This window comes from Haemorhous mexicanus, chromosome 9 (assembly GCF_027477595.1).
Source record: "Haemorhous mexicanus isolate bHaeMex1 chromosome 9, bHaeMex1.pri, whole genome shotgun sequence".
Lineage (NCBI taxonomy): Eukaryota > Metazoa > Chordata > Aves > Passeriformes > Fringillidae > Haemorhous > Haemorhous mexicanus.
In genome coordinates this window covers 28,829,262-28,852,385 of record NC_082349.1, presented here as the reverse complement: position 1 = coordinate 28,852,385, position 23,124 = coordinate 28,829,262, and the positions used below count along the sequence as shown (strand labels likewise).

General features: G+C 41.5%; 2 protein-coding genes across 7 annotated transcripts; one reads left to right on the top strand and one right to left on the bottom strand.

Moving 5' to 3' along the window:
* Positions 1 to 1,666: 1,666 nt before the first annotated feature.
* Positions 1,667 to 5,802, bottom strand: METTL18 (methyltransferase 18, RPL3 N3(tau)-histidine). Of its 5 annotated transcripts, XM_059854711.1 has the most exons (3): positions 5,692 to 5,754; positions 5,301 to 5,450; positions 1,667 to 5,217 (listed from the first exon to the last, which is right to left on the bottom strand). In XM_059854711.1, exon 3 carries the CDS (start codon positions 5,090 to 5,092, stop codon positions 4,040 to 4,042), a length of 1,053 nt encoding a protein of 350 aa, XP_059710694.1. In that variant the 5' UTR covers positions 5,093 to 5,217; positions 5,301 to 5,450; positions 5,692 to 5,754; the 3' UTR covers positions 1,667 to 4,039. The 5 variants fall into 5 exon arrangements, with proteins under 5 accessions (XP_059710694.1, XP_059710695.1, XP_059710696.1 ...); XM_059854712.1 differs by lacking the exon at positions 5,301 to 5,450 and having other exon boundaries at positions 5,692 to 5,802; XM_059854713.1 differs by lacking the exon at positions 5,301 to 5,450 and having other exon boundaries at positions 1,667 to 5,214; positions 5,692 to 5,797.
* Positions 5,803 to 5,805: 3 nt separating this feature from the next.
* FIRRM (FIGNL1 interacting regulator of recombination and mitosis) lies at positions 5,806 to 23,059 on the top strand. Of its 2 annotated transcripts, none has more exons than XM_059854702.1 (24): positions 5,806 to 5,941; positions 6,487 to 6,526; positions 7,234 to 7,322; positions 8,523 to 8,627; positions 9,146 to 9,283; positions 11,101 to 11,263; positions 11,591 to 11,675; positions 12,204 to 12,342; positions 12,788 to 12,868; positions 13,199 to 13,263; positions 14,658 to 14,806; positions 15,378 to 15,486; positions 15,983 to 16,169; positions 16,513 to 16,595; positions 16,978 to 17,029; positions 17,304 to 17,393; positions 18,068 to 18,253; positions 18,921 to 19,043; positions 19,933 to 20,028; positions 20,452 to 20,565; positions 20,967 to 21,071; positions 21,372 to 21,452; positions 22,184 to 22,297; positions 22,584 to 23,059. In XM_059854702.1, exons 1-24 carry the CDS (start codon positions 5,843 to 5,845, stop codon positions 22,767 to 22,769), a joined length of 2,679 nt encoding a protein of 892 aa, XP_059710685.1. In that variant the 5' UTR covers positions 5,806 to 5,842; the 3' UTR covers positions 22,770 to 23,059. The 2 variants fall into 2 exon arrangements, with proteins under 2 accessions (XP_059710685.1, XP_059710686.1); XM_059854703.1 differs by having other exon boundaries at positions 17,304 to 17,397; positions 18,072 to 18,253.
* The last annotated feature ends 65 nt before the right edge of the window (positions 23,060 to 23,124 follow it).

Here is a 23,124-nt window from a genome sequence, read left to right as displayed (position 1 = left end):
CTATTGTAGGATACCTAAGGATTTACCATCAACTTCAAACACCACTGGGCCAAACCTGTCCACTGATCTTTTGACCCACAGTGTTTTCAATTTGTTTTTTTATTACTTTTTAGGCTTCTCATCTTTCTTACCCACATTTTAAAAATATTGGTTTGGAGGGTGGGGTTGCTTTGTTACAGTTCTTCAATGATCCAAATCTTTGATTTACTCAATGATTTTAAAATCTAGTCTTCTGCAGAAGTAATGATCAAAATATTTGATTTTCCTGTAAGAACCTTCCCTATAGCAGACTGGTGGCAATATAAAAATTCTGCCAATGCTTCTTTCATTCTGATTCCCCTGGACTGCTTTGATTTGTGTGAATTTAAGAATGCTTTTTTTTATGTTATAGTGAACTACCTCCTCAGTACACCTAGACAGTGTCTGAATTAGCTAACATCACCCTTCTATTGTGACAGGATGTTGCCTTTTGTGTGTTGTGAAATTACTTGCTACAATTTTTACTCTTTGTTTCATGATACTTTTCATTTAATTCATTTGTGGATTTATTGACTTGCTGTCTTGAAGGCTTGCTGACTTCCAGAGGTAATTCTGGATGGTGCTATATTCTGGATGGTGCTATATTCTGTATTATATAGTCTTCCCTTTTCTGTGGTTCCTTACCCAGCTGGTGTAGGGAAGCCTTTTCTTTTCAGCATGCAAGTGACTCTAACAGTACAAACCAGGAAATCTGAGACACTTTAGGCCAGTTTCTATCACCAAAAATGCTGCTCTTACTCCCCTCTTACAACTGTGATCCATCTTAAGTCACCTTTCTGTGCCCTTGTTTCAGTGGTGGAGAGGAATTTTCTGTTCTCATCCTCAAACCTTTCAATCCAGTCCTCACCAGAAGAGTTCCAGGGTCTCCATCCCAGTAATCTCCTCAGAGCAGAATCTCCTAAACCTGGTGCTGTAGGTCTCTTGGTTGGCACCAGATTCCCCCACTTGCAGCCTGGATTTTCCCCTCCAGCACCCTTGCCTGCTTTTCTCTTTGTGCTTCTCTTTGAATTCCTGTGCAGTGGTTGTCTGGCTGCACTTCAAATACTGTAGTAATGATGGCAGGATTGATTTTACTTAGCAAGATTTTGATTTCAGAGCCTGTGTGCCCAATAACCAAGAATAGCACACAAGTCAGTAACCTGCAGATTGGGCACTTCCCAGCTCCATTATCAAGGGCTTTTTTTCCCCTAAGCTTTAGTAAAATAACTGTAGCTGCCAGTATACAGACCAGAGTTTTAAATAGCCTCATTTCCCAAAACTGGCAAATAGTCTTCAAATGGAAGTCATCAGTTAGAGATAACTGTGCTAAAACAAACAAGCCTTTCAATTTAGTTTCCTGAGGTATTTAATGAGTGATTTTAATCTTTGTCTACACAATACTTACAGGAAAGACATAACTTACATTGGACTTATTATTGTAATGACGTGTTCAAAATGTGAGGGGAGGAAAAATAGTGATGATTTGGAGTGAGCTGATCTCTACCTTTTATTTCTTCATAGAAGAAAGATTTTAATGTGTCATAAAAAAAAAATACTTTGAGGGACCTCCCAATTCAGTTATTTTTTTTAGTGCAATTTCATTTGGGGCAATTTAATTTCCCTGGTCATTAAGTAATACATACAAGTGTTATAAAGCAATGAAAAGTTTATTTTCTTGTATTCCAGTTTGTGAAGAGGAGCAGGACACTGGTCACTAGGGTGGTGAGGATTTCTCAGGTAGAGCAAGCCTTCATGTAGATGAGGGAAATTAGTATTACTTGAAGTTGAAACATCAACAACCTACAAAGCTTAAGTGTTGAATTCTGTTTCCTCTTAGCATGGACCTGCTGAATTCTAAGAACAGAACTCATCTCAAATACGGAAGTCCCAATGCTAATTGTGCTGATTTAACCTGAGGAAAAGCATCTTCCATTTTCTAATCAGATTCTGAAATTGGAAGCTAATTATGCTGTGTGGGTGTTACTTGTTTTGCAGGTGTGCAGTCACGATAACATTGTGGCTCTGCCATTCTTCCCTCAAAGTCCTAAAAATTCTGATTCTGTATTTGCACAAAACCAGCTATGTTTGAGTCAAATGCTGAGTGAAGGCACAGTAATTAAACCAAAGATGGTGAGTTTGATAGTGGAATATTATCAAGAGGAAATGTTATAGTAGAAGATTTTAAGTACCTTCTTCATTTATTCATCCAAAATTACATGAGATTCTCGTTCCTACCCATATTCTTTGTCATAGATGTCACATTTCTTATTACTTGAGGTATGGTTCTCTGGAACTGCACTAGACTAGCAGGTGTAGAACAACCTATACAGTACAAGCCATGATTTATCTTAGGATTGAGTGTGAAAAAATGACAAATGGTATCCCATTTGTTTCCAGCTTCTCTGTTTTGACAGAAAGATAAAAAGAGCTGTAAACAGTACCTTCTTGATTTGCCAAAGCTAAAACTTTCTTTGTTTCTTGCTCTGTAGTCAGCAGTTACCATCATTAAGTTTCAGAGTTGGTGCAGAAAAATTCCAAAGCACCATGGCAGTCATGGCAAAACTGACTTTTTCCCTCTCTCTCCTATCCTATGAGAGGCTAAATTCAGTAGTTTCCACAGGATCCCTTTAAAATAATCTGAAACAGTAGTGAAGGCTCTTCTGTGAAGTGCAGGAAATCCTTTACAACTCTATCTTAATAGCAGGAGATTCAAAATAGGAACCTTGGCATAGACTTTCAGCACCTTCAGTGATGGAAACTTGATGGTGTAATTAAAGTGATTTACATCACTGCTGTACTAAGTTTCTTTCCATCCCCTCAGACTATTTCCTTCTGCTCTACACTGAAGATCCTTGCATTCAGTTTACAGCAGTGGTCACTGTCTCCCAAGTTTATATTTCTGATAAAGCAGTGCATGATGACAACAGCTGTCTAAGAGCTCTCTGTCTGGTTTTGGCCAGGGCAAAACATGCAGTGGATTTCCTCTTTTTGTTTGAGTTGCCAGTGGCAGTGAGTGCTCAAGACCAGGTTGTGTAGTTCTGCAGTGATCTCTTTCAGTAACATCACTGTCTTCAGCCTAGGGAAGTGCTTTTCTGAGTGCTTTCTGTCCTGCCAAACTGCTGTGAGAAGATTGAAGAGGTGTGGATGTTCAGTAGTACCCCCAGCAAGTTTAGAAAAAGGGGCAAATAATTTCTGGAAAAATCTTGTTTAAAACAGTACAGCAATCTATTAAACTCCTGTAACAGCACAGTTTATCTCCTTTTCCAATTATCTCCTAAAGCTCAGTTCTATCATCATCCTCCAGTATTTCATTTGTAGGCTTGTTGGTTGGTAGAAGGAGCTTGTCTTGTGTAGAATATTCTTTCAAGTCAGCTTCTAAACCAGCATGGCTTTTTCTAATTCCTTGCTAAAATTTTCTTAGCCTATGACAAAATCTGAATGTGAAAATTTAAAGACCACGGTGGTTAATATTGTTACACTCTTTAAAGAGCTTGAGTACATCATGTGTGCATTACACATGGAAATGTTACATGGATTTCTGAGTTCCCCATGAGTGATAAATACAATCACATCCCCCTCTGCTGGCAAAGCAGCAGAGCTCAGAGGACTGTGGTCCCTGCCTGAATCTGGCTGCAGTCAGGCTACCCCAACCATTGGGAAAAGCCTCTTGCACTAATTTTGGATGCTAAATTTACCTCATTCAGCCACAATACCTCATGTATGTCATTCCTGTGCTGTACAGTTCTGCTGCTCACAGAGAATGCGAAAGCCTGGCTGGAGACAATGACTTGCTTAACCTTTGTGTATAAATTATCATAAACAGATGCTGCTTTAAACAGAACTCTATGCAAAATCAACATCAGAAAAATCCCTCACTTCTAGTCAAACACTAGAATTTGTCAAACATTTCCACAACCACCATCCTTAATTCGTTAAACCAGAATAACAGAGGAAATAGCAAAGAGAGACATGAGGATTAAAACATTTTTCAGTTATTTTTTGGAAGATCAATAGTTTAATTTTAACAGGAATTTTTAAAGGCAATTTCCATAATGCATCGCTGCAGACCCTGATCAATTGTTTTAACCATCCTGGTTTTAAACACGTTTTTGTCTTCAATGAACTTCTCAAAGAGATAGACACCACCACCAACTCCAAAATAATGCACTTTGCTTGCCAAATACACACAGCCATTTCTGTCCAGGAGCTGAGCCAGTGTATCATGCAAAGCACTGTAGTAGTCAGGATTATAGATGGTCTCAGAGGTGAGAATTATATCGTACTTCACACAGGGTTTGCTGCTGTTTGACAGGAGCTGGCTGACTTGAGACCATTCTCCAGAAAAAAATCTGCATCTGTTGAGCACATCAGGTGAGCCCTCTGCTTTTCTGGGCCTCTTTGAAGGAGGTTTGCTGGCTTTTCTGTCCTTCCCACTGCCCATCCTCCTGCCTTCACTGATACAGTTGGCCACCACATTAGGCAAGGTTATTTCATCAATCACTGTGCTGTTGTAGTCCTGAAAATGGACTCTGGCAGCTTCACCCTGTAAAGCAACAATTCCCAACAATCCAGCCCCACAGCCAAGATCCAATACAGTCTTGTTGGTAAATTCTATTTCAGCCTCAGACAAGTAGTCCATGAGATCAAAGGTGCATTCCCAGATTTTCAGCCCTCCTTCATAGACTCCTGGGATGAGATCAGAGTGAGAAGAAACACTTTTGGACACAATGCCTTCGCTGTCAGCATCACCTGAACACGTCTTTTCCACTACAGACAGCTTTACATGAGACAGGCCCAATACTGTTTCCATGACTTTATTTTCCAATGCTTTGTTGAGATCTTGGGGAATGCTGTGCTCCTTGGCAGCTTTCACACAGAGGTTCTTCTTCAAAGCTGCCTCATCCTGGTGCTTAGCAGCAGCCAGCTTCGGGCTGGGCTTTGCTGCAAGATCGGCAGTTCCCCTGCTCTTTTCCCTGGATTCCTGCTTGTGTTCTGGAGAGCACAGCAGTAAGAAGTGAGTGTCTGCCTCGCTGTTCTCATTTTCATCAACAGCAAAATTAAATTGAAAATCCATTTTCAGGAATAACAGTTTTGTAAAAGCTTAATTTATTACAGCCAAGCTTTAATGTAGATATTGTTGCAGGACAGAGTATTTCGCTGGTGCAGTATCAGATGTCTTGCCAAGAGCCAGGTGAACTGCTGATGGAAATAAGAGTAAATAGTTTTATATATCAATAATATCAGCACAAACCGTCTAGAGGTAGAATCCTGATTTTTATTACCTGGCTCCTCCGGAAAGCCGTGGAGTCTCCCTCTGGAAACATTCCAAATCCACCTGGACGCGTCGCTGTGTCACCAGCTCTGGGGGACGCTGCCTTGGCAGGGGGATTGGACCGGATGATCTCCAGGGCTCCCTTCCAACCCTAACTATTCTGTAATTTTAAAAGCCCGCTCTCTAACGACTTATATTTACTAAAACACAGCGTCAAAGCTGACCCCATCTCACATACCAGACAAGGGAATTAGGACACCTGCCAGCTCCGCTAAAACTCGCATTTCAGACTCAGCGTTTCGAGGGGCGCAACCCCAAGTCGCGGAGCTGCCCCGCAGTCCGGGTTCGGGGCTCCGGGAGTGTTTCCCACCCCGCTTTCCCCGCGCCGTGCCCTCACCCACCCGCGTCCGCCGCTCGCTCCGGGCCATCCTCCGCCGCTCCCACGTGCAGCCGCTTCCGCTTCCTCGGGCGCGGGGCCTTGTGGGAGCTCCGCCGCTGTTCCCGCCGCTGTTCCCGCCGCTGCCGCGCGCTGAGGAGAGCGCGGCCGCCGCCATGTCCCAGGCGGACCCCCAGCTGCTCCTGCGGGAGCTGGACGGCTGGGACTGGGAGCTCTGCCGCCGGGAGCTGCCCGCCGTGCTGCCCCGGCTCCTGATATCCTTGCCGGCAGGGCTCTGGGGTGGCTGTGGGAAAGGCACACGAGTGGTGTTGGAGCGGGGGTGTGTGTGCTTCCTTCGGAGTTCCACGGTTCGGCCGAGTGTGTGTGAGGGAGAGCGGTGGGATCTTCGTGAGGGGCCGGATGCCGGGAATTTCGCTGGAGACGGGTACCGCCTTTCCCTGCAATAAAAGATTCATAGTGTCTAGAACATCGCGTGTGGTTCATTTAGCACTGTAGATAATCCCCGACACACCTCTCACCTACCCCCATAAAAACAAAAGAAACCCAACTCTCTAAAAAAAACCCAAAGCACCGAAAAAATCCCAAAAATCCAGCCCCTCAAGACTTACTCTCTAATGCATTTTGGAAAAACTTTGTTGATCCTGTGGGTGCTCTGGGCTATCAGCCTGCGTTGGTTGTGGAGCATCCCCACCAATTTCATAGGAACGTGAGACAGTGATAGAAGTCACTGTGGCTTCTGCGGGCGCTTTAAAGATAGCCTTCATAGCAGAACAAATTTGATTTTCTTTAACGTTTTTACTCAATGTATGAAGAGTCTGACGACTTGACTGAGCATATTCGTAAGTAATGGCTAAGAAGTGCCTCTTCCTGTGGAGCCCTGCCTTGCAATTGCATTAAAATTAAAATCACTGCAGTGCTTAAAATACTTCTGCTACAACTTTTCGGAGTCTTCAGCATTCCTGCTGGACCTTGCACCCTTCAATCACTGCACATTGAATAAGCTTTATAAGTGCCCCTATAGAAACTCTGCATCTAAGGCTGCTTTTTCCTTTCTGCTACTTCTCATCTTTAAATGCACCAAAAAAGGGTGTTTTTAATCTGGTGTTTTATTGTCTTTTGGGCTGTTATCTTCCAGGTGAGAAAGCTGATAGTTAAAAGAAAATGAGGCTCCTATGTAACTGTTTGTGAGTGTTGCTAAAAGTGTTACATTGCATATTATGTTGCATTCTAAAACCTGCTAATGTTTGCAGTTTGGAATGTGGCAAATTCCGGATCTGTAGGCTGGCAGTTGGGCTCAGCCTTCAACTGAGTTTAGTCAAGTGTGCTGCTATTTTTGATGGGTTTGTGCATATTGGAGCTATTACAGTTCCTTGATTTTTCAGATAATATTTGTGTGTTTTCATGCATTTCAGATAAGGCAAATGCTCTGTTGCCTGTCTCAGAATCAAGGACCTGATTTGGTTTTGCTTTCTGCAGTTCTTTATTTCCTCTGGTAGGTTGCTGTATACTTCTGAGAGTTACACATTGTCGATGTTTTTCTTTGCAGGTATTCTGAGGATCCTGACTGAAATGTTTTTGCCACATATCAGCCTCGAGGATGTAGAAGGAATTTTTTTCTCAAAAGTATTACCTAAGGTAGGACAGCTTCAGTTAACTGTGGAATTGTCTGTCGGTCCAGTGTTAGAACCTGCTTACATTGCAGTGATTCTTCTTTTGGGGTTGCACAATATCTGTGGGATACAAAAATTGAAATTTACCTGTTAAGAGTTTTCACAGTGTTGTGTTGAATTGTTTCTGTGATTGTTCTCATTCTCTACAGTAGGGAGAGAATCAAATGTACAGTGTTCTGCTTTCTATATTCAGCAATAGACTTGGGTTTTATTTCTTTCTGAGAAGACTGGGCTTTTTATAAAAGGACCAAGGTGGAGAATTTTTAAGTGAGGGAGCTTCTCAGGACAAGTAACCTGAAGACATCAACACTCCCATATCACAAATGAATGTTGTGAAATTTGTGAATGAATGTAGTGAATAATCTTTTAGACCATACTGACCTCACACACCTCACCTTTTCTTTTTTGAATAAATGATGGAGAAATTTGTGCCATAGGTGTAATAAAATCAGTGCTTGCATTTTAAATGAAATACAGAGGTGCCAAATTACTGATTTAAGTTTCAAGACTCAGCTTGTCCGTTTTTAAAAGCCAGTAAAAATGGCCACTTGATTTTCCTTTCTCTTATTTTATCTCAAGTAACAAGTTTTTGGAGACTACAAGAAAATTGTCTCATAATAGGCACATCCTGAGAAGGGATGACTGTACCACTGTTTATCCTGCATGTGCCTCAAAAGTCTTTGAGTGTCTTTGCAGTCTCAAAAGTAACATTCATCCAAAAACCTCAACTAAAGTAGAAATAGATGTTGTCTGTATGTCACAGATTTTTTTTAATGTATTCAAAATGTTAATCATTCTAAACAAACAAATCTTTTTTCTGAGAAAAAATGAAAACATTTTTTAAAATTATGTGGTTTGGTAGAATGAGGTATATATTTCAAGCAAATTAGCTGCAAAACTTGTTTTAGCAACAGATCTTAGAAAAAATAATGGCTATAATATCTTCTGTCTATAATATATATATGTATAAATAGTTTTTGCTTCTTGTTATATCATGCTTTATGACTGAAATGCTGCAAAGTGTTTTCTGCTGTAAGTTCTCTCTGTGCCTCTATGCCAAGGCAGCAAGCAGGTATATTGAATGGTGTTATTTCTTTAATCTTATTATTTATTATTATGTTCACCTTTGTAAGTAAAATGTTTCAATTTTGTTGTGTTCTGCCAGACTCTACAGTTCTTTGATAATCTGATGTGTGAATTATCCAGCAAGGCCAAAGAACTGACCAGCCAGAGTACAGAGTTATGCAGTACTGTAAGGAGTCTGCTACAGGCAAGTCCCATCTCATAAAATAATGTTTACATCACTCTTTGCTTTTACCTAAACTACTGAAAGGCTTTTAGAATGTTTTTTGCCAGCTACTGGTGGTTAAAATGTAATTTAATCTTCCTTTGTAGTTTAGTTAACATTTTGTGAATGATTTGATTACATGTAGCGTGTGATGCTAATAATAATTTTAAAAAATCATCTCAAATTCTACTCCAATCCTTCCTGCAGAGGGAATGTGACTCCCCATATTTAAAGAGTGAACCTGACACCTGTTTGTACATATGTCACTTTGTTCTGAATTTTAACATTTTTGTAAATTGAGAGCAATAGTCAAGGAGTTTTCATAGAGGGTACGGTATCAGAGAAAAGCTCTGGAGCTTCATTCATCTTTAACAAACTGCTTATTTATGCAACTAGCAGTGAACTTTAAATGCTGTGAGAATCCAGGTGTATTTCAGCTAAGAAAAGATTCTTTTGGAGGTATTGCAGGAGTGATTGATGTTGTTCAGTCTTAATCTCAGACGGTGGTGCAGCTGCTGGAGACGCTGACAGGCTGCGTGCGCTACGTGTGCTCGGGGCAGGAGCTGTCCCTGCACAGCATCCGCTCCCTGCCTTCCTCCGTGCTCTGCGTGGTGAAGAGCACCTTCACACACTGCAAGGTAGGGCTCTGCTGGGGGCACAGAAATCCTGCTGCTCTTTGGCTTTTGGGAAGTGTAAGAATCCGTGTCTGGGTGGGCTGTTCGGGTCCAATCCGGCTAGCTATGGACCCCAGCCCACACCATCTTACATGGACAAAGGCACCAGAAGTGCTCTTCTCCATGTGGGGACAAATGTCCTCAGTTTATTCCTAGGAGAACCACCAGATGGAAAGGACCCACATGGAAAAAAGAGGCCAGGCCAGCTGCCTCTGGGGGGTTTTAAGGGCTGGGAAAGGTGGCTGGAGGAGAGGGACTACAGCCGATGGGATACAAGTGAGGAGGGGCAACGGGAGGAGTAAACCAGGGAGAGACCACTGACACTTGGGGGGTCAGGGAGGGAAGACCAAGACCATGTGGTGGTAGGACACAAATCATCTGAACAGTGCAAATTACCAAACACCCAGTGCAACCAACTAAATAACTATTGAGTGCAATGCAACAGGGAAACACTTCAGAAGAAGATCTTATTTTGAAATTATACTGTTGTTGAAGTATAGTTGTAAGGTGACCCCAGTGCAGGGAGTAATGTGCTCTGACTCTGTGATTCAGAAGGTTGAACAATTGTTTTATTAAGCTATACTATATTATACGAATACTATGTTAAATTACACATTAAAAAGATACTATACTAAAGAATACTCTATTAAAAGAGATACTAAAGAAAAAACTGTGACTGTCTGCAGGCAGCCAGGACACAGCTTTGACCCAGCTGGACAAGGAATTAAAACAACCTTCACTGGTGTCCAATGAACAAATCACTTTGGGTAAACAATCTCCATAACACATTCCATATGTGCCAAACAACAGGAGCAGTGAATAGAGACAAGAATTGTTTTCTTTCTGAGGTTATCACTGCCTCTCCCAGTAAAAATCCTGGGAGAGAGAATTATGTCTCTCTCTGTTCAGAGAATGTGAATACCACATTAAAGTATTATTCTTTTAATTTTAGTTTTTAAGTCGTTTTCAGACTGAACTCAGTACACAGATACAAAAATGATTTTTCACCTGCCTGCCCAGCAAATCTGACCTGCTGGTGAGAGACTCAGACTGGGCTATTTCCCTCCTTTGCATCAGTGTTAACTGAGCATTCTGCTCAGGAGCAGAATGCTCTGAGGGATCTGTGCAGTCCTGATGGCTACAGTAGTTACAGAGCTACAAATGGCAAGTTCCAGAGTGGATTGAAAGTTGACATTAGCTGGTTTATGTTGGTTACAGTGGGCAGTGTGTATTCATTTCAGATATGGACTGGTCTGGATTTTCAGATGCAACAGTAATTCCCTCTAAGCAGTGAAAATAAAACAAAATTATCATAAGGACACACTAACTTTTGGTTGCCTTTCATCTTCACTTTTAATATTTCTTTCTTATGGGAACATTTACATCAGTTTTCCATGTCAGGACTCAAACTCAGGTGCCCTGTCTTTATCTAGTAATTCTAATATGAAAGCATTGGGAAGTCTTTGGCATGCCACTTCCTTTGCTGTTGACGTTGTCCTGTTTGATTGAGAAATATGATCTCAGGTTCATACATGGAGGTCTGATCCAGAGCCCCCTAAACTCACAAGAGCCAGCCAGACCTTGTTAGTTTCCCACGAGCTGCAGGTGAACACGTTTTATATTGAGTGCTCAGGGGTTGTGTATTAAGTTAAAGTAGGTACATCTGTGCCTTGTTCTTTTTTTCCAGAGAAATGTATGCCAAAGCTCTTGGTGTTTTCTGCATGTGAAAAATCAGGCTGTAAATCCTGAGCTGTTTTACAAATCTCTTCTTCCTATTTCAGGACAGTGAATCAGTGTACTATGGGCACCTGCATTTAATTTCTGACCTCCTACAATCAGTGTTCAAGGAGACTTACTCCCTTCAGAAACAGCTGATGGAACTGGTTGATCTGATTTCCATTGGCTCTGCTTCCACTGAAGATGACATCACATATATGGTGTCAGGTATACCTGGATTTGTTACTTTTTTAGTCTTGCTCATTCTTTTTTTCCTTGGAGAGTATGTTTGAAATTTTAAAACAGGTTTCTTAGTGTGCTCAGTTCCTGCTGTCCTGACCAACTTTTCAGAAAGCAGCTTTTTGAACCCGAAATATTTCCATTTTTCTCCTGAAGCCTCCTCTGTGGCAATGTTCTGTAGGTTTGTAGGACAGGGGCAGCACCTAAACACTGAGCCATTTTCCTAATTCATGTCTGTGTGCTGGTATTCTCTTGGGATTGCTGTGAACTCGTAAATCTGATTTAACTCTGTTGCTGCTGCTGTTATTTCCTTAGTAATCCACACTGTGCTGGAGATCTGCTCTGTCATTTCCAATATGGACCATGCTCTTCATGCCAATACATGGAAGTTCATAATCAAGTATGTAGCTAAACTCTGGGTTTTATTGTGGTGTAGTTTTAAATAATTAATGTCTCAATTGCTTTCTGCTCAGAGTTTCTAATATCATTTAAATGAGAGAATTCAGTGTAGCTATTTAGTAAGGAAATTGAGCTAGGAGGTAATATTAAAGCACTGCCAGTGAAAGTTGATAGGAATTGGTATGAAAAGTAATAGAAACTTGACTTTCTGTACTGCAAAAAATGCAGAAGAAAATTTACAACACTGTTGTCTGAGTGAGGAGCATTAAGAGGTCTGACCTGCAGTTCTGTAGATGTTTTTGCCTTGAGTTGGCTGTTTCATACTTCCATCCTGCCTCTGCCCTGGGTTTCAGTCATGGCCATGGAGAGGGTTGTTCTCTCTGAGTTTCTGCTTTCAGTGTTCATGGATATTGCACCAATCACTGCTGTATAAAAGGCTAAATAGAAGAATTAGTTATTTGGATTTGTAAGAGCTCATTGCATGATCACTGCTGACAATTAAATACCTGGTTATATTCCTGTCTTTCAGGCAAAGCCTGAAGCATCACTCCCTGCTGCAGTGCCACCTAAAGCACAGTGACATCCTCAGTGGCCTGTGCAAGGACATTGCTCTTTCTTTTGACTCCTGTTTGCAGCTGGCTGAGCAAATGAAGTTGTCAGAAATACAGGTGAGTTAAAAAGCTCTCAGAGCTGCCAGTGAACTTGAGGAGGAGAAATTCTTTGTGCTGTATTATTGCTTGGAGCCATTTGGTTTGGGTTTTTTGGAGTTTTCTTTATTCATGACAGAATAGCTTTGAAACCACATGAAAAGGAGGCCCACAGCTTTGTGTAGATTGAGGATGTTTTAGTGAGGCACTAAGTTTTCACCATACTATGTGAGAATTTTTTTTTTATTTCCTAAACTGACAAAATCCCAAGGTTGGGCAAATCCTTAATATTTCTCTGTAAGTACTGAAGCATACATACTGAAAATATTTTTAAAGTTTTCCACCCTTAGCTTTAGAGTCAGTGGAGAATCAAATGTGAAATAGCTTTTGAACACTGTTAGCAATCTAACTTCCTATTTTACTGTTTTACTCTCTATTAACTTTTAGAACTGCTTCTTTTGGACAGGAGGGCACTGACTTCAGGCTGTTCCAGAAGACAGTGAAACTGTGCAGGTTCTTTGCTAACTCCCTTGTACACTACACCAGGGTAGGTTTTAATACTTCAATGCTATGTTAGTGTTAAATTTAAGCCTCTGGTCTGCAAATGGAATAATTTTGTACTGTGTAATATCTTTATGATTTACAGCTGTCCCATATGGGCAGTATAATTAACATCCATGCATAACCTGCTTTTGTTCTTCCACCTGTAAATACTTCACAAGCCTGTGCAGGGTTACTGCTGGGATTTCCCAGAAAAATAAACTGGAACGGGTTGTTTCATGCAGTGGCACTGAGGAGTTGGTAGGAGATGTGCAGTAATTCATGTAATAATGGATTTTATTTTAAAAGTATCACTCAAAATGGATGGCTTTTACAGGAATTTCGTGCCTGCCTCTCTGATTCCTGTTCTCAGTTGCATCAGCTCTTTCTTCAGATATACAGGTATGTGAAGTACAAATAATTGATTATTGATAGTATCTTAAAAACATTTCAAAATTACATTCTTAAATTACAGATACTTTGAGATGTAAAAATGCACTTCTCATTCCAGAGTTGTTGCCATCTTTTTTCATGTACAGAAAGCTAAAATATTTTAAATAAATTAGATGGTTTAGTGTTTGATAATTACCTTAAACTCCATTCTTGATCAATACTGTGCATGTCTCATAATGACAAACCATTAACTTAGTTGTGATTATTTATGCAAGATTTATTAACAAATTATGTGTAGGATATGCAGAAAAAAAATTCTACATCTAAATGCAGGTGTCAGCAGTGCCTTTTGAGAGATTGTTTCTAGTTTAACACAAAGTTTGGAAAAATTTGTCCTGGAGAAAGAGGGGATCAGAAACAGAGTGTCCTGAAATTTTTCATAACTGTACTGTTGTGTTAATAATCTTGTGGAATCTCACAGAAGGATGCTGGTTCTCCTGGAAATAGATGCTCTTTTAATACTACACTTATAAATATCTGCAAGTGGTTTATTACTTTCCTTTCAAAAAGTTTGGTTGCTGCAGTGGTGGAGAAGCAAAAGAGAACCCAGACTTTATACTAATAATGGTTTATTCTGTGAAATCAGAGGGCTGATTTCTGCCCTTTGCTGGAATTCAAACCGGGTTCTGTGGTGAGATGTGCACCTGAGCTCACTGCATATCCCACTGCAGGATTGGGTGGATATTTTTTCATGAGTTTCTTCTTCTAAGTTTACTCCCCTTGTAGGTTTTTCCCAAGTGGAAGGTTGTAAACTTTTATTCACTCAGGGAAACTGAGTGGGATTTTTGAGTAGGAAAGTAGCATTTTTACAGTTCACTTTATAAGCTGCAAGAGTAGAAGGTTTTCATTTCATGATCTCTTGCTTTATTCTCATATTGGTTCTTTTTTTCTTTTATTGCTCAAGGTAATTTTTTTCCTCTTCAGAGAAGCTGTGATACCCTTTTAGGGTCATGTGTTAAGTTAGTGCTGTGATATTTATGGCTTTAAAATCATGTATAAAGGTGGTTTTTTGGCTTTTCCCTTTCACTTGACTCTTTGTGATCTGATATGTTTCTTCTGAGAGATGTTATGTATTTTATACATATTTTCTGTGAGCTTGTAAGGTTTTCTTTAAATATTTAGTAAAATATTGGATTGTGATGCTTATTTTAAAGGCTGGATGCAGAGTTGTAACTCTTGGGCTATAACAGATGTTCTAAAATGGAGAGCCTTTTCTGTCTTTTATTTCACAGGAACCAGGAAATAATGAATTTGCCTTTTTGTGTTCTTTTGGAGAAAAGTAGTATTGCTAAAAATGCTACTGAGACTATTTAACTTTTTTTTTTTTTTCCATTCCCCCTCAGCAAATTTCCTCCCAGTCTTTATGCTCCAGAGATCTTGGAAGTTCATCAAGATGAAATATCCCAGGTTTTTCTTGTGGCTCTGGACCCTCTCATCACCCAGCTCCTTCCCTTTAGTCCTTTCATGGAACAAGTGTTAAGTGAAAATTTAGGTGAGTTGAAAGTACAATCCCAGTGCTGTCTGAGGGGTCAGCATTGACATTTTGACTTTCTGGACCATAATATTCTGTACTCACTTGCTTGTCTCTGGTTCTTCTGTAAGTGCTGTGATAGAGCTGATTACCTGCTAATTTGGGTGGATTTTATGACAGATGTGTTGTTTATGACAGTTTTTGGATTTATCTTTTCCAAAGTACGCATAGCAACTGCCCTGTTAATCTGATTAACAGAAATCCTGTCAATTCTGCTCTTTTGCATAATTTCAGTCCACATTTGCCACAAACTTTCAAAGTTAGATGGATTTTTTTTTTCTGCTATTGTGTTGGTAGGGAAAGACAGCTTTTTTTTCATAAAGTAAATATTTTCTGTGAAAAGTAGCATGCCTGGGAAAATATGAGCTTTTTGTTTCAACAAGCTCTTCTCCTTGATTTCTGCCCTGACCAACATCTCACAATTCTGAGATACCCCATCAGTTTGCCTCTACACTTGCTTAAAAGCCAGTTGACACACACAGTAAATATATCCAGACAACTTACTTCACTCTTGAAACCCAAATTTCTACAGGTCTCCCTCCTGAGCAGCAGCTCCCCCAATGTCTCCTCCTGCTCACCATAATGGACAAGCTGTCCTCTCAGCCAGAAGAAGTGCAAACTCTCTGGAACACAGGAAAAAGGTACTAAAAAGGTTTTTGTTTTCACCACAGCAGTCATTCCATACAGGCAAACAAAGGGGCTCAGCTGCTGGAGCTTCCTTTGCAACTGAACTTGGAAAATTGTCACTATGGATTTCCATCCTTATGCCAAGACTAACAGGATCTGATGTTCATTACCTCACGAGTGAAGGATACAGAGATGTCTTTGTTATTTCAGGGAAGGAGTGGTATTTAGAGTACTTGTAGGGTAGGAATAAGGCTCTGAATGTAACTAAATTAAAGTCTTACACTTTTATGCCTGAACCCTCTAATAATCACCTGAATTGGTAAAAAAGGAAGGCAGTCAGCAGCATAAATCTAGTGTAAAAGCACTGAAGTTATTGCTATCTTTTCTGGCTGAAGACAAAGATTTTGTAATACCAATGTTGCTTGCAGGATTTGAGACTTACATGTCTCTAACCAAACTGTTCTCTTTTTCTCTTTTTTGGTTTTGTTTTTTTTCCTTTCCCCCTTGCAGCCTGTCTTTGTTTTCAGCTCTCTTCCTCAGTTTCCAGCAATGTTGTGTGGAGCTTTCTCTCCCTGTGTGTTTGCCACAGGTGGTCAGTACAGGACAGCCAGCAGTTCCCATCACCCTCTATCACTATGTCTGTGTCCACCTGTGTTCCTTCATTGCTTCCACACTCCCATCACACTTCCCTCAGCTGGTAAGATTGGGTTTTGCTTATCAATTTGCTTATCAAGCTGTTGTGATGCATAGATGCTACTTAAAAAGAATGGGTTCTTTTTAATGATGTGGCTCTGAAAAGATGCTCAGAGGGAACCATCTCAAAGAGGGTTTTGTAGAAGTCAGTTGTGGCACAGTTGCATATCTGGAGTTCAGTTACACAGCAAATGTCACTTTTGGGAAAGGGGAAAAGAAAGTTCTTGCTCAGTGGTCTTGGCAATTTTTGTTCTCTTTCAGACCAGGGAAGGTCAGATTGTTATAAAAGTTTAGTGCTTTCTTTTCTGTGCTATTCAGACTGTGCTAATTTTCCTGTTTCTCCTCAGGAGTGTGCCCTGCTGGAAGCTGTGCTGGGTTCCAGTATGATCACATCTCTGCTGGCAATGGACTCCTGGTGCTTCCTTGCCCGGTGAGATGCTCCTAGTACAAGTCAAGCAGCTTTCCCACAGATCCACTTCATTCTGTTGTTGTACATAATTTGCAGTTTGCTTGAGAGAGATTTTTGTAAGACAGAATTTTCCCAGTCTTGGATTATTTTCAGATACAGAAAATATTTTGAAAATTAGGAGCAGAAATGGCTTAGCCATTTTTATGTTTTTGCAATCAAGAGGAACATAGCTTCTCTCTTTAATAACTGATTTTTGAAATGGTTGTCTCAAGTAAAGTGTGTCACTGCAAATCAAGTTTAAATATGCTAGAGGAAATGGCAATTTCTCAGACCAGATTTATGATATTTAGTCTGGAGAAGAATAGGAATACAGATTCACAAGCTGCTGTCTTTCATGTTTCAGATATGGAACAGCTGAGCTGTGTGCTCACCACGTTAATGTGATTGCCCACTTGGTAAGAACCACAGTGATGTTTTCAGTTTGGCACCAGTTTTAATGTGAGTGCTACCAGCAAAGCTTCAAATGGAGATTTTTTTTTTCAGTTCTTCAAACTGGCTTAGTAATTAGCAGAAGCAGTACAGTGAAAATATAAACCAATATGCCCTGCTTATTATATTTACAGTGTTACTGCATAGCAACTCTCAGAATATCCTGTACAGAATTTGTTTGCTCCGTGGTGATTTTTCCTTCTGTGTAATGAGGTGCATTATTCTTTTATCCTAATGCAGGTCAGGGCTTGGCCCAGTGACTGCTGCCAGGTCCCTGCCCTGGGTGTGCTGCTGAGGCGAATGCTGTTCCTGATGGCTCCAGAGCATCAGGCAAGTACAGCACCAGCATCTGCTGCTGTCAGTAGAAGAGATTTGTATCAGTGCCCTGTGTTCAAATATTCAGTTCTGGAGAAGTCACAAGATGTTGAGTGCTCGCTTGCTGCACTTGTTATTGTACTTGTTATTACTTAGTCTAAGTCATTAAGTCACTAAGTTATTACTTATTGTGGGTCCCACTTTGTGCTCTTTAAAACAAGAAAAGCACGTTGACCTTTCTTAGAGTCTTGCTGGGTAGCAATAAAGTCTTTTTTTTTTTGACAAAGTATGAAAACAGCACATCTTCCCAGATTGGCTGAAACTGTGTCCTGTCATTGCATCTGTGAGTGTTCTTGTGACATCAGGTGTCAATGGGAGTGTCCTGTCCTGTCAGTGCCTCTCTGTGTGCCCTGGAGGGGCTGAAGCCCTCTCTTCTACTCACTAGGGGCATTGCTTCAAGCAGCTTAAAGAATCAGTTGCTTAATCATTCTGATGTCCTGTATGTGACAGGAGAAGTGGCAGTTTCTAAACGTTTTTCATATAAAAAGATGGATTTTATTGAAATACTTTGCACAAATTGTTTCACATAATAAATCTGAAGCAAACCAGCAGGGCATTTTGGTTTCTCATCTTCCAGGCTATAAAATTGTTTTCTGGTCTGTTTAATTTCTATTGCCTTTTGTTTCCAGGTAGAATTTGCTCATGAGTTTCCTCCTGAAGAGGTGCAGAACTTGGCTGTGTGGCAGCACGTGTCCCTCAGAGCCCTGAACCCTGACCTCAGGGCACAAGTGGCGTCTCAGCTGTGCTCAGCAGGGCTCCAGCAGTGCCAGCAGTGGCTGAACAGCAGCCGGGCCTTGGGAGGGCTCCCTCCTGTGGTAAGGAGCTCTGCTTCTCGCTGGAAAAATGAATGAACTCCAGTTTTTCACACTACAAGGCTTCTGTTGTCACCTCAGTTCTGTTATTCAGTCTGTTGCACATCTTTTTGCCATGCCTAGCTGGCATATGCAGAAGCAAGAACTCTCATTTTAATGTCTTCTTGTAATATGCAGCGCCTTAGGGCCTCTGCTGTGCTAGTAGAGGTTCTGTGATTCTCTAGTTATTCTAGTTGTTGTTTGCTCTCTGGCTGAGCAGATGTATTTTTCTTCAGAATTTCTCATTTATGCTGTACCTTAGCATACAATTCCTCTTCAGTTTTAAAACCTGCTGGTTTTATGCAGCATCAGATCTGAAAGATGCTCACTGGTCTCTCTGATGAGGGAACGTGAGAAACCAGAGGCTTCCACATGAAGTGTCTGCTGCCAGACTTCACCTGCCAGTGCAGCAAATGTCCTGCAGTGTCTGTGAAACTCCCAGGAGTAGTGGTTGGTTTCCCAGCTCTGGAATCTTGGTTGGCTGCTCTCCTGCTGGATTAGCTGTTCTGTACAGCTGAGGCAGCACATTGGGCTTCTTGCCACCTTGTATCATTTTAGATTTTTCATATGAGTTTTGGGTTGGCTCTCATGTAATGTGTTTTGGGTGGTCTTACACATTTTTTCCTCCTAGAACACCGCCCTTTCTGTCCTGCTGGCTGCCTGCAGTTCTGCTGATGCCACTCTGGAGGCAGAACTTAAGACATCTGTCTTGGGAGTGCTCAGTCAGTTCTGGTCTTTTCTCCAGGCTAAGCAGGTAAGAGAGTTTGCTGCTCCAGCAGTGAAAGCGTGTCTTGGGGAGGCTGGTGCTGTTTCCTCAGGTTGTTGTTACTCATCTGTGACTTGGATTGGACTGTTTCAGTAAAGCACAGTGTACCAGTGCTGCCCATCTGCTCTCAGCTGCTTTTTGTATAGGGCAAGCTCTGGGAAGCTTGAGTTTAAATTTCCTGAATGTTACGTATATGGTTCCTTGTTACTCCATGTGTTACTCAGTGTCACATCCAGACTTGCTCAAGGAGAAGCCTGAAATACCTGATTTTGCTTCATAGCAGTTACAAATTCAGTGTATTTTAAATATTCATCAGAATGTGACCAAAACTCAGGGTGTCTAATTAGAGCACAGCCCAGCACATGGAGACACACAGGGCCAGTCACCCTCCTCCCAAGGTGGCCAGGCAATGTCCTTGTGACCACGTACCTGTTCATGGCTGCAGCTGCATAAAGAAAAGAAAAAAAGGATTGTCAGGTTTACATGCTCCAGATTAGAAAAGAAAGTTTGAGAGAGGGAGTGAAGAGCCAACAATGTGCCCCTTCAGAGGTCTTTTCAAACCTCAGCCATTCTGTGAGGACATTTAGCAACTGGAAGTGAAAAGAAAGAGTTCAGATAATCTTTAGGTGCTTATTTTAGTGAGTGGTGGTAGGAGAGGAGGGTTAAAAATCAAAGAAAATGGTCTCATAAAATATGACTTCCTAGAAATACTGATATGAATATTTCAATATTTTCTTTGCTGCTTACAGTGCAATGTTTTACATCTGTGAAATCAGGCTAACAGTTTTGGAATGCTGCTGTAACTTGACATTCTCTCCTAAGCAGTTATTCCATGAGCTGAAATGCAATGTTGCTGATACCTTGTGCTCTCTTCAAGGTCTCAGATGAGCCATGTCTCCAGAAGACACTGTGTTTATTACTTCACCTTTTGGAATATTTCATCCAAGCATTAGATGCTCAAATGATGACCCAGGTAAAAAAAAAAACAAAACAAAAAAATCCTTAAACCCCCAACACCACCTTATGAATAATTCACTACATGAAAACCAAGTTTTTTGTGATTTGTTGAAATCTCAAAAGAGTTATTTCATGGTCTGACCTTCTTTTAACAAGGAAATAATCTTCCTTGATTACTTTCCTGGCCTTCAAACCAAGCACATGACATTTTGGTTAACACTGCTTTTGAGAATCCCTTTCCTCTGTAAGATAATTGAGATGTAAGGAAGTGCTATAGGGATCATGCTCATTTCTTCCTAAAATGCCCCCTGCAGCTTCATCCTGGTAGCATACCTCCTTCAGGTTTCTGAACTCCATGTATTTGGATTGAAAGATGAGCCTGCTCAGTTTTCACCTGCAGTCAGTCTGATGGGGCTTTGCTGGGGTTTGTGTCCTGCAGGTGTTTGCACTGCAGTCATCCCTGCTCCAGCTGCATCCCCCGGATCATGTCCGTCTAGCCATGGTGGATTTTCTGTCTTCCATGGGAAAGGTGTTTATTCCTCAAGAAGCACAGGTAAATGGAATTGTGGCCTTAGAGAAATTGCCTTGTCTTTTGATAAAATGACTTTTATTTAAATATACAGTTAAGGGATCAAGTTCATTAAATAGATACAGGAATGCCAGGATAGTTGTCTTGGATTAATGCTCTGCAGCAGGTTTATTTTTCATCAAGATGTGCTGAGTGCATGCAAGATGCTTCAAATGCCAGTCCTTTCTCACTGGTGAGGAGCAACAAGAAGTGAGAATAGAATGTCACCTCCCTCACAGTGGTTCTTTAGCCAGACAGGGCAGTAGCACTCTCACATTTCCCACACCTGTCCCTCAGTCTGACAGCCAGTCTTCAATAATAAATCATGATGGTGAGATATGCTCAACTAACTCTTGAGAACTGATGGCTGTTTGTTCCTGTTGCAGAGGCAGGTTGTGCCCCAGCTGTCCTGCCTCTTTGCCTCCCTGCTGGCTGACCAGACCTGGCTGATTCACCAGCACGCACTGGAGGCATTCACACATTTCGCAGAGGTGAGCAGAGCACAACTCTGGGTGCAGGCATTTGGTTCTGTTAACTTCTGCTGTACACAAATTCTCCTGACTCAAATGTTTGCTGCTCCTCACTGCACAATCTGGATCTGAGTTACAGCTGTTGCACACTGAAAGTGCTGGGGCTGGTGTAATTGGAAGAGATTTCAGGAGCTGGAATAAAGAAGGATTGGGCACTGCTTGCTTAGATTGGTTGCAAGAGGGCAGGGACTGTCACAGAGACATCTATTTTGTTCCCTTGTTAGCATGAATGTACTGAACAACCAATAACATTTTTGACAGGAAACAAGACATGAAGATGTTGTTCCTTGGTGCCTTAATTCTGAAGAAGCTAAGAACAAAGTTGTTAATTTTCTGGCTAAGGTATGTATATTGTTTAACCATTTTACTGCTATCTTAATTGATGCTGTACATCTGCTATCAGCAATACACAGCATGGGTCTACACTTGCATTATCTGCATGGCCATTAAATAACTTTAAAATAAACTGTCTGGTTGAACTTCACTACTTGCTTTAATCGGTAGAATTAGCAACTGCCATTCCTATGCACACTGGTCCTCCAGTACTTTCAACTTAAAAGCAAAGCATTTATTATCCTTAAACAAAAAATACTTATTAAATTGCTCTGTTGTTTTTGAAAGAAGTTACCTGTTTAAAAGACAGGATTTGATAATTTGGTTTGATTTCCTTCCCCATTTCTCTTAGATGAGTTTCTGAAATCTAAATGAATGTGTATGAAACATCGCAGTACCTTTTGCATATTAGGAGAAATCCTCTCAGGGCAGGTGGCTGTTGCTACAAAACAGTGGCATTGGGAAAGGGGGGGCAGCTGCAGCTTGAGGCAGGGCTCTCTGGTTGAGCAGCTTTTGGCAAGCAGATAATTTACAAAAGAACTGGTAGCTGCCAGTGATGCTAACCCAAAGCTGTAGATAACCTCAGTCTTTGATCAGAAGAGTTTGTGAGAAATAATATTCTTTGAACTGCACACTAAAATCCCTCCCTCTCTCCCTTTTGTTCTGGCCTATAAGTTGTGCCTATGAAGGTTGGTAATGCTTCCTGGGTTTAGTTACCTCTCCTGGGGCTTTCTCCCTAGACAAGGCAGGTGCAAGAGACAAGAGAAGCAAGAACAGAACGCCTGAAGCAAGAAAGGATTACCTGGAGTGCACAGGTTTTGAAAGTGGATGGAGAATTGGAGTCAACAGGAGAGGTATGTGTGATTCTTTACACTGTTAATTTCTGTCAGTTCTCGGGAGTCCCTGAAAAGCTGAGCTGGTTTTGCTGCCTTCCATGTCCTAAGAAGAAAGGTCACATGCACTCCTGGCCCTTTGTATGATATTTTAATGGTCTGGAGTGCCTGCCAGGCAGCAAGAACTCTCACAGGACAAGGGACACTTGCAGCTCTGTTCCACCTAAGGGCTTTCTTGCATTTGGATGAAGACTGATCCCTCAAGTACAGTATTAAATTGATGTTTCATGTTTGCTTAAATCTGCAGCCTGTGGCCAAAAGAGCCTGTCACCCGCCCTCTGAGGAGCAGTACAAGGCAGCAGTAGGCACCATGGAGGGAGCAGTGGAGGCTGTGAAGCTGCTGCTCCAGAAAGGGTCCCCCCCAGGCTGGTTTGCAGTGAAGCTGGAGGCTCTGCACGCAGCCATAGCCACCCTCAGGGACAGCCTGCGGTAGGTGCTCCTCAGGACTTGGGGACAATGACCCAGCTCAGCTCCCTGGTGGAGGGAGGAGGTGCCTTTGTGCCAGGAGTGCTGCAGAAGAAAAAGCTGTGCCATGGGGCAGTGCTCTACAGAACTGCTGCTCTTGGGTTGTGTGCCAGGAGGGACTGAGGGGTGCTGTGCCAGCCCCTCGTGCATGGCCTGAGGGGTTTGAGTGGACACTACTGGACATGGGAGCTGTGGGTTTGTATATTGCTTGTTCTTCTACTGATTGGAGATAAACATTCCATGACCTTGGATTCTGAATACTGAGAGGTTTGAATTTGTTGTAAAAGTAGCAGTGACCCTTTTCCTGTCACATGCAGGTACTC

Coding starts and splice junctions, on each gene's coding strand:
- METTL18 (XM_059854712.1), bottom strand. CDS start 5,092: ATGGATTTTCAATTTAATTTTGCTGTTGATGAAAATGAGAACAGCGAG.
- FIRRM (XM_059854702.1), top strand. CDS start 5,843: ATGTCCCAGGCGGACCCCCAGCTGCTCCTGCGGGAGCTGGACGGCTGG. Junction 17,394..18,067: donor TGATGGCTCCAGAGCATCAG/GCAAGTACAGCA, acceptor TTTTGTTTCCAG/GTAGAATTTGCTCATGAGTT. Junction 21,072..21,371: donor CATTCACACATTTCGCAGAG/GTGAGCAGAGCA, acceptor CATTTTTGACAG/GAAACAAGACATGAAGATGT.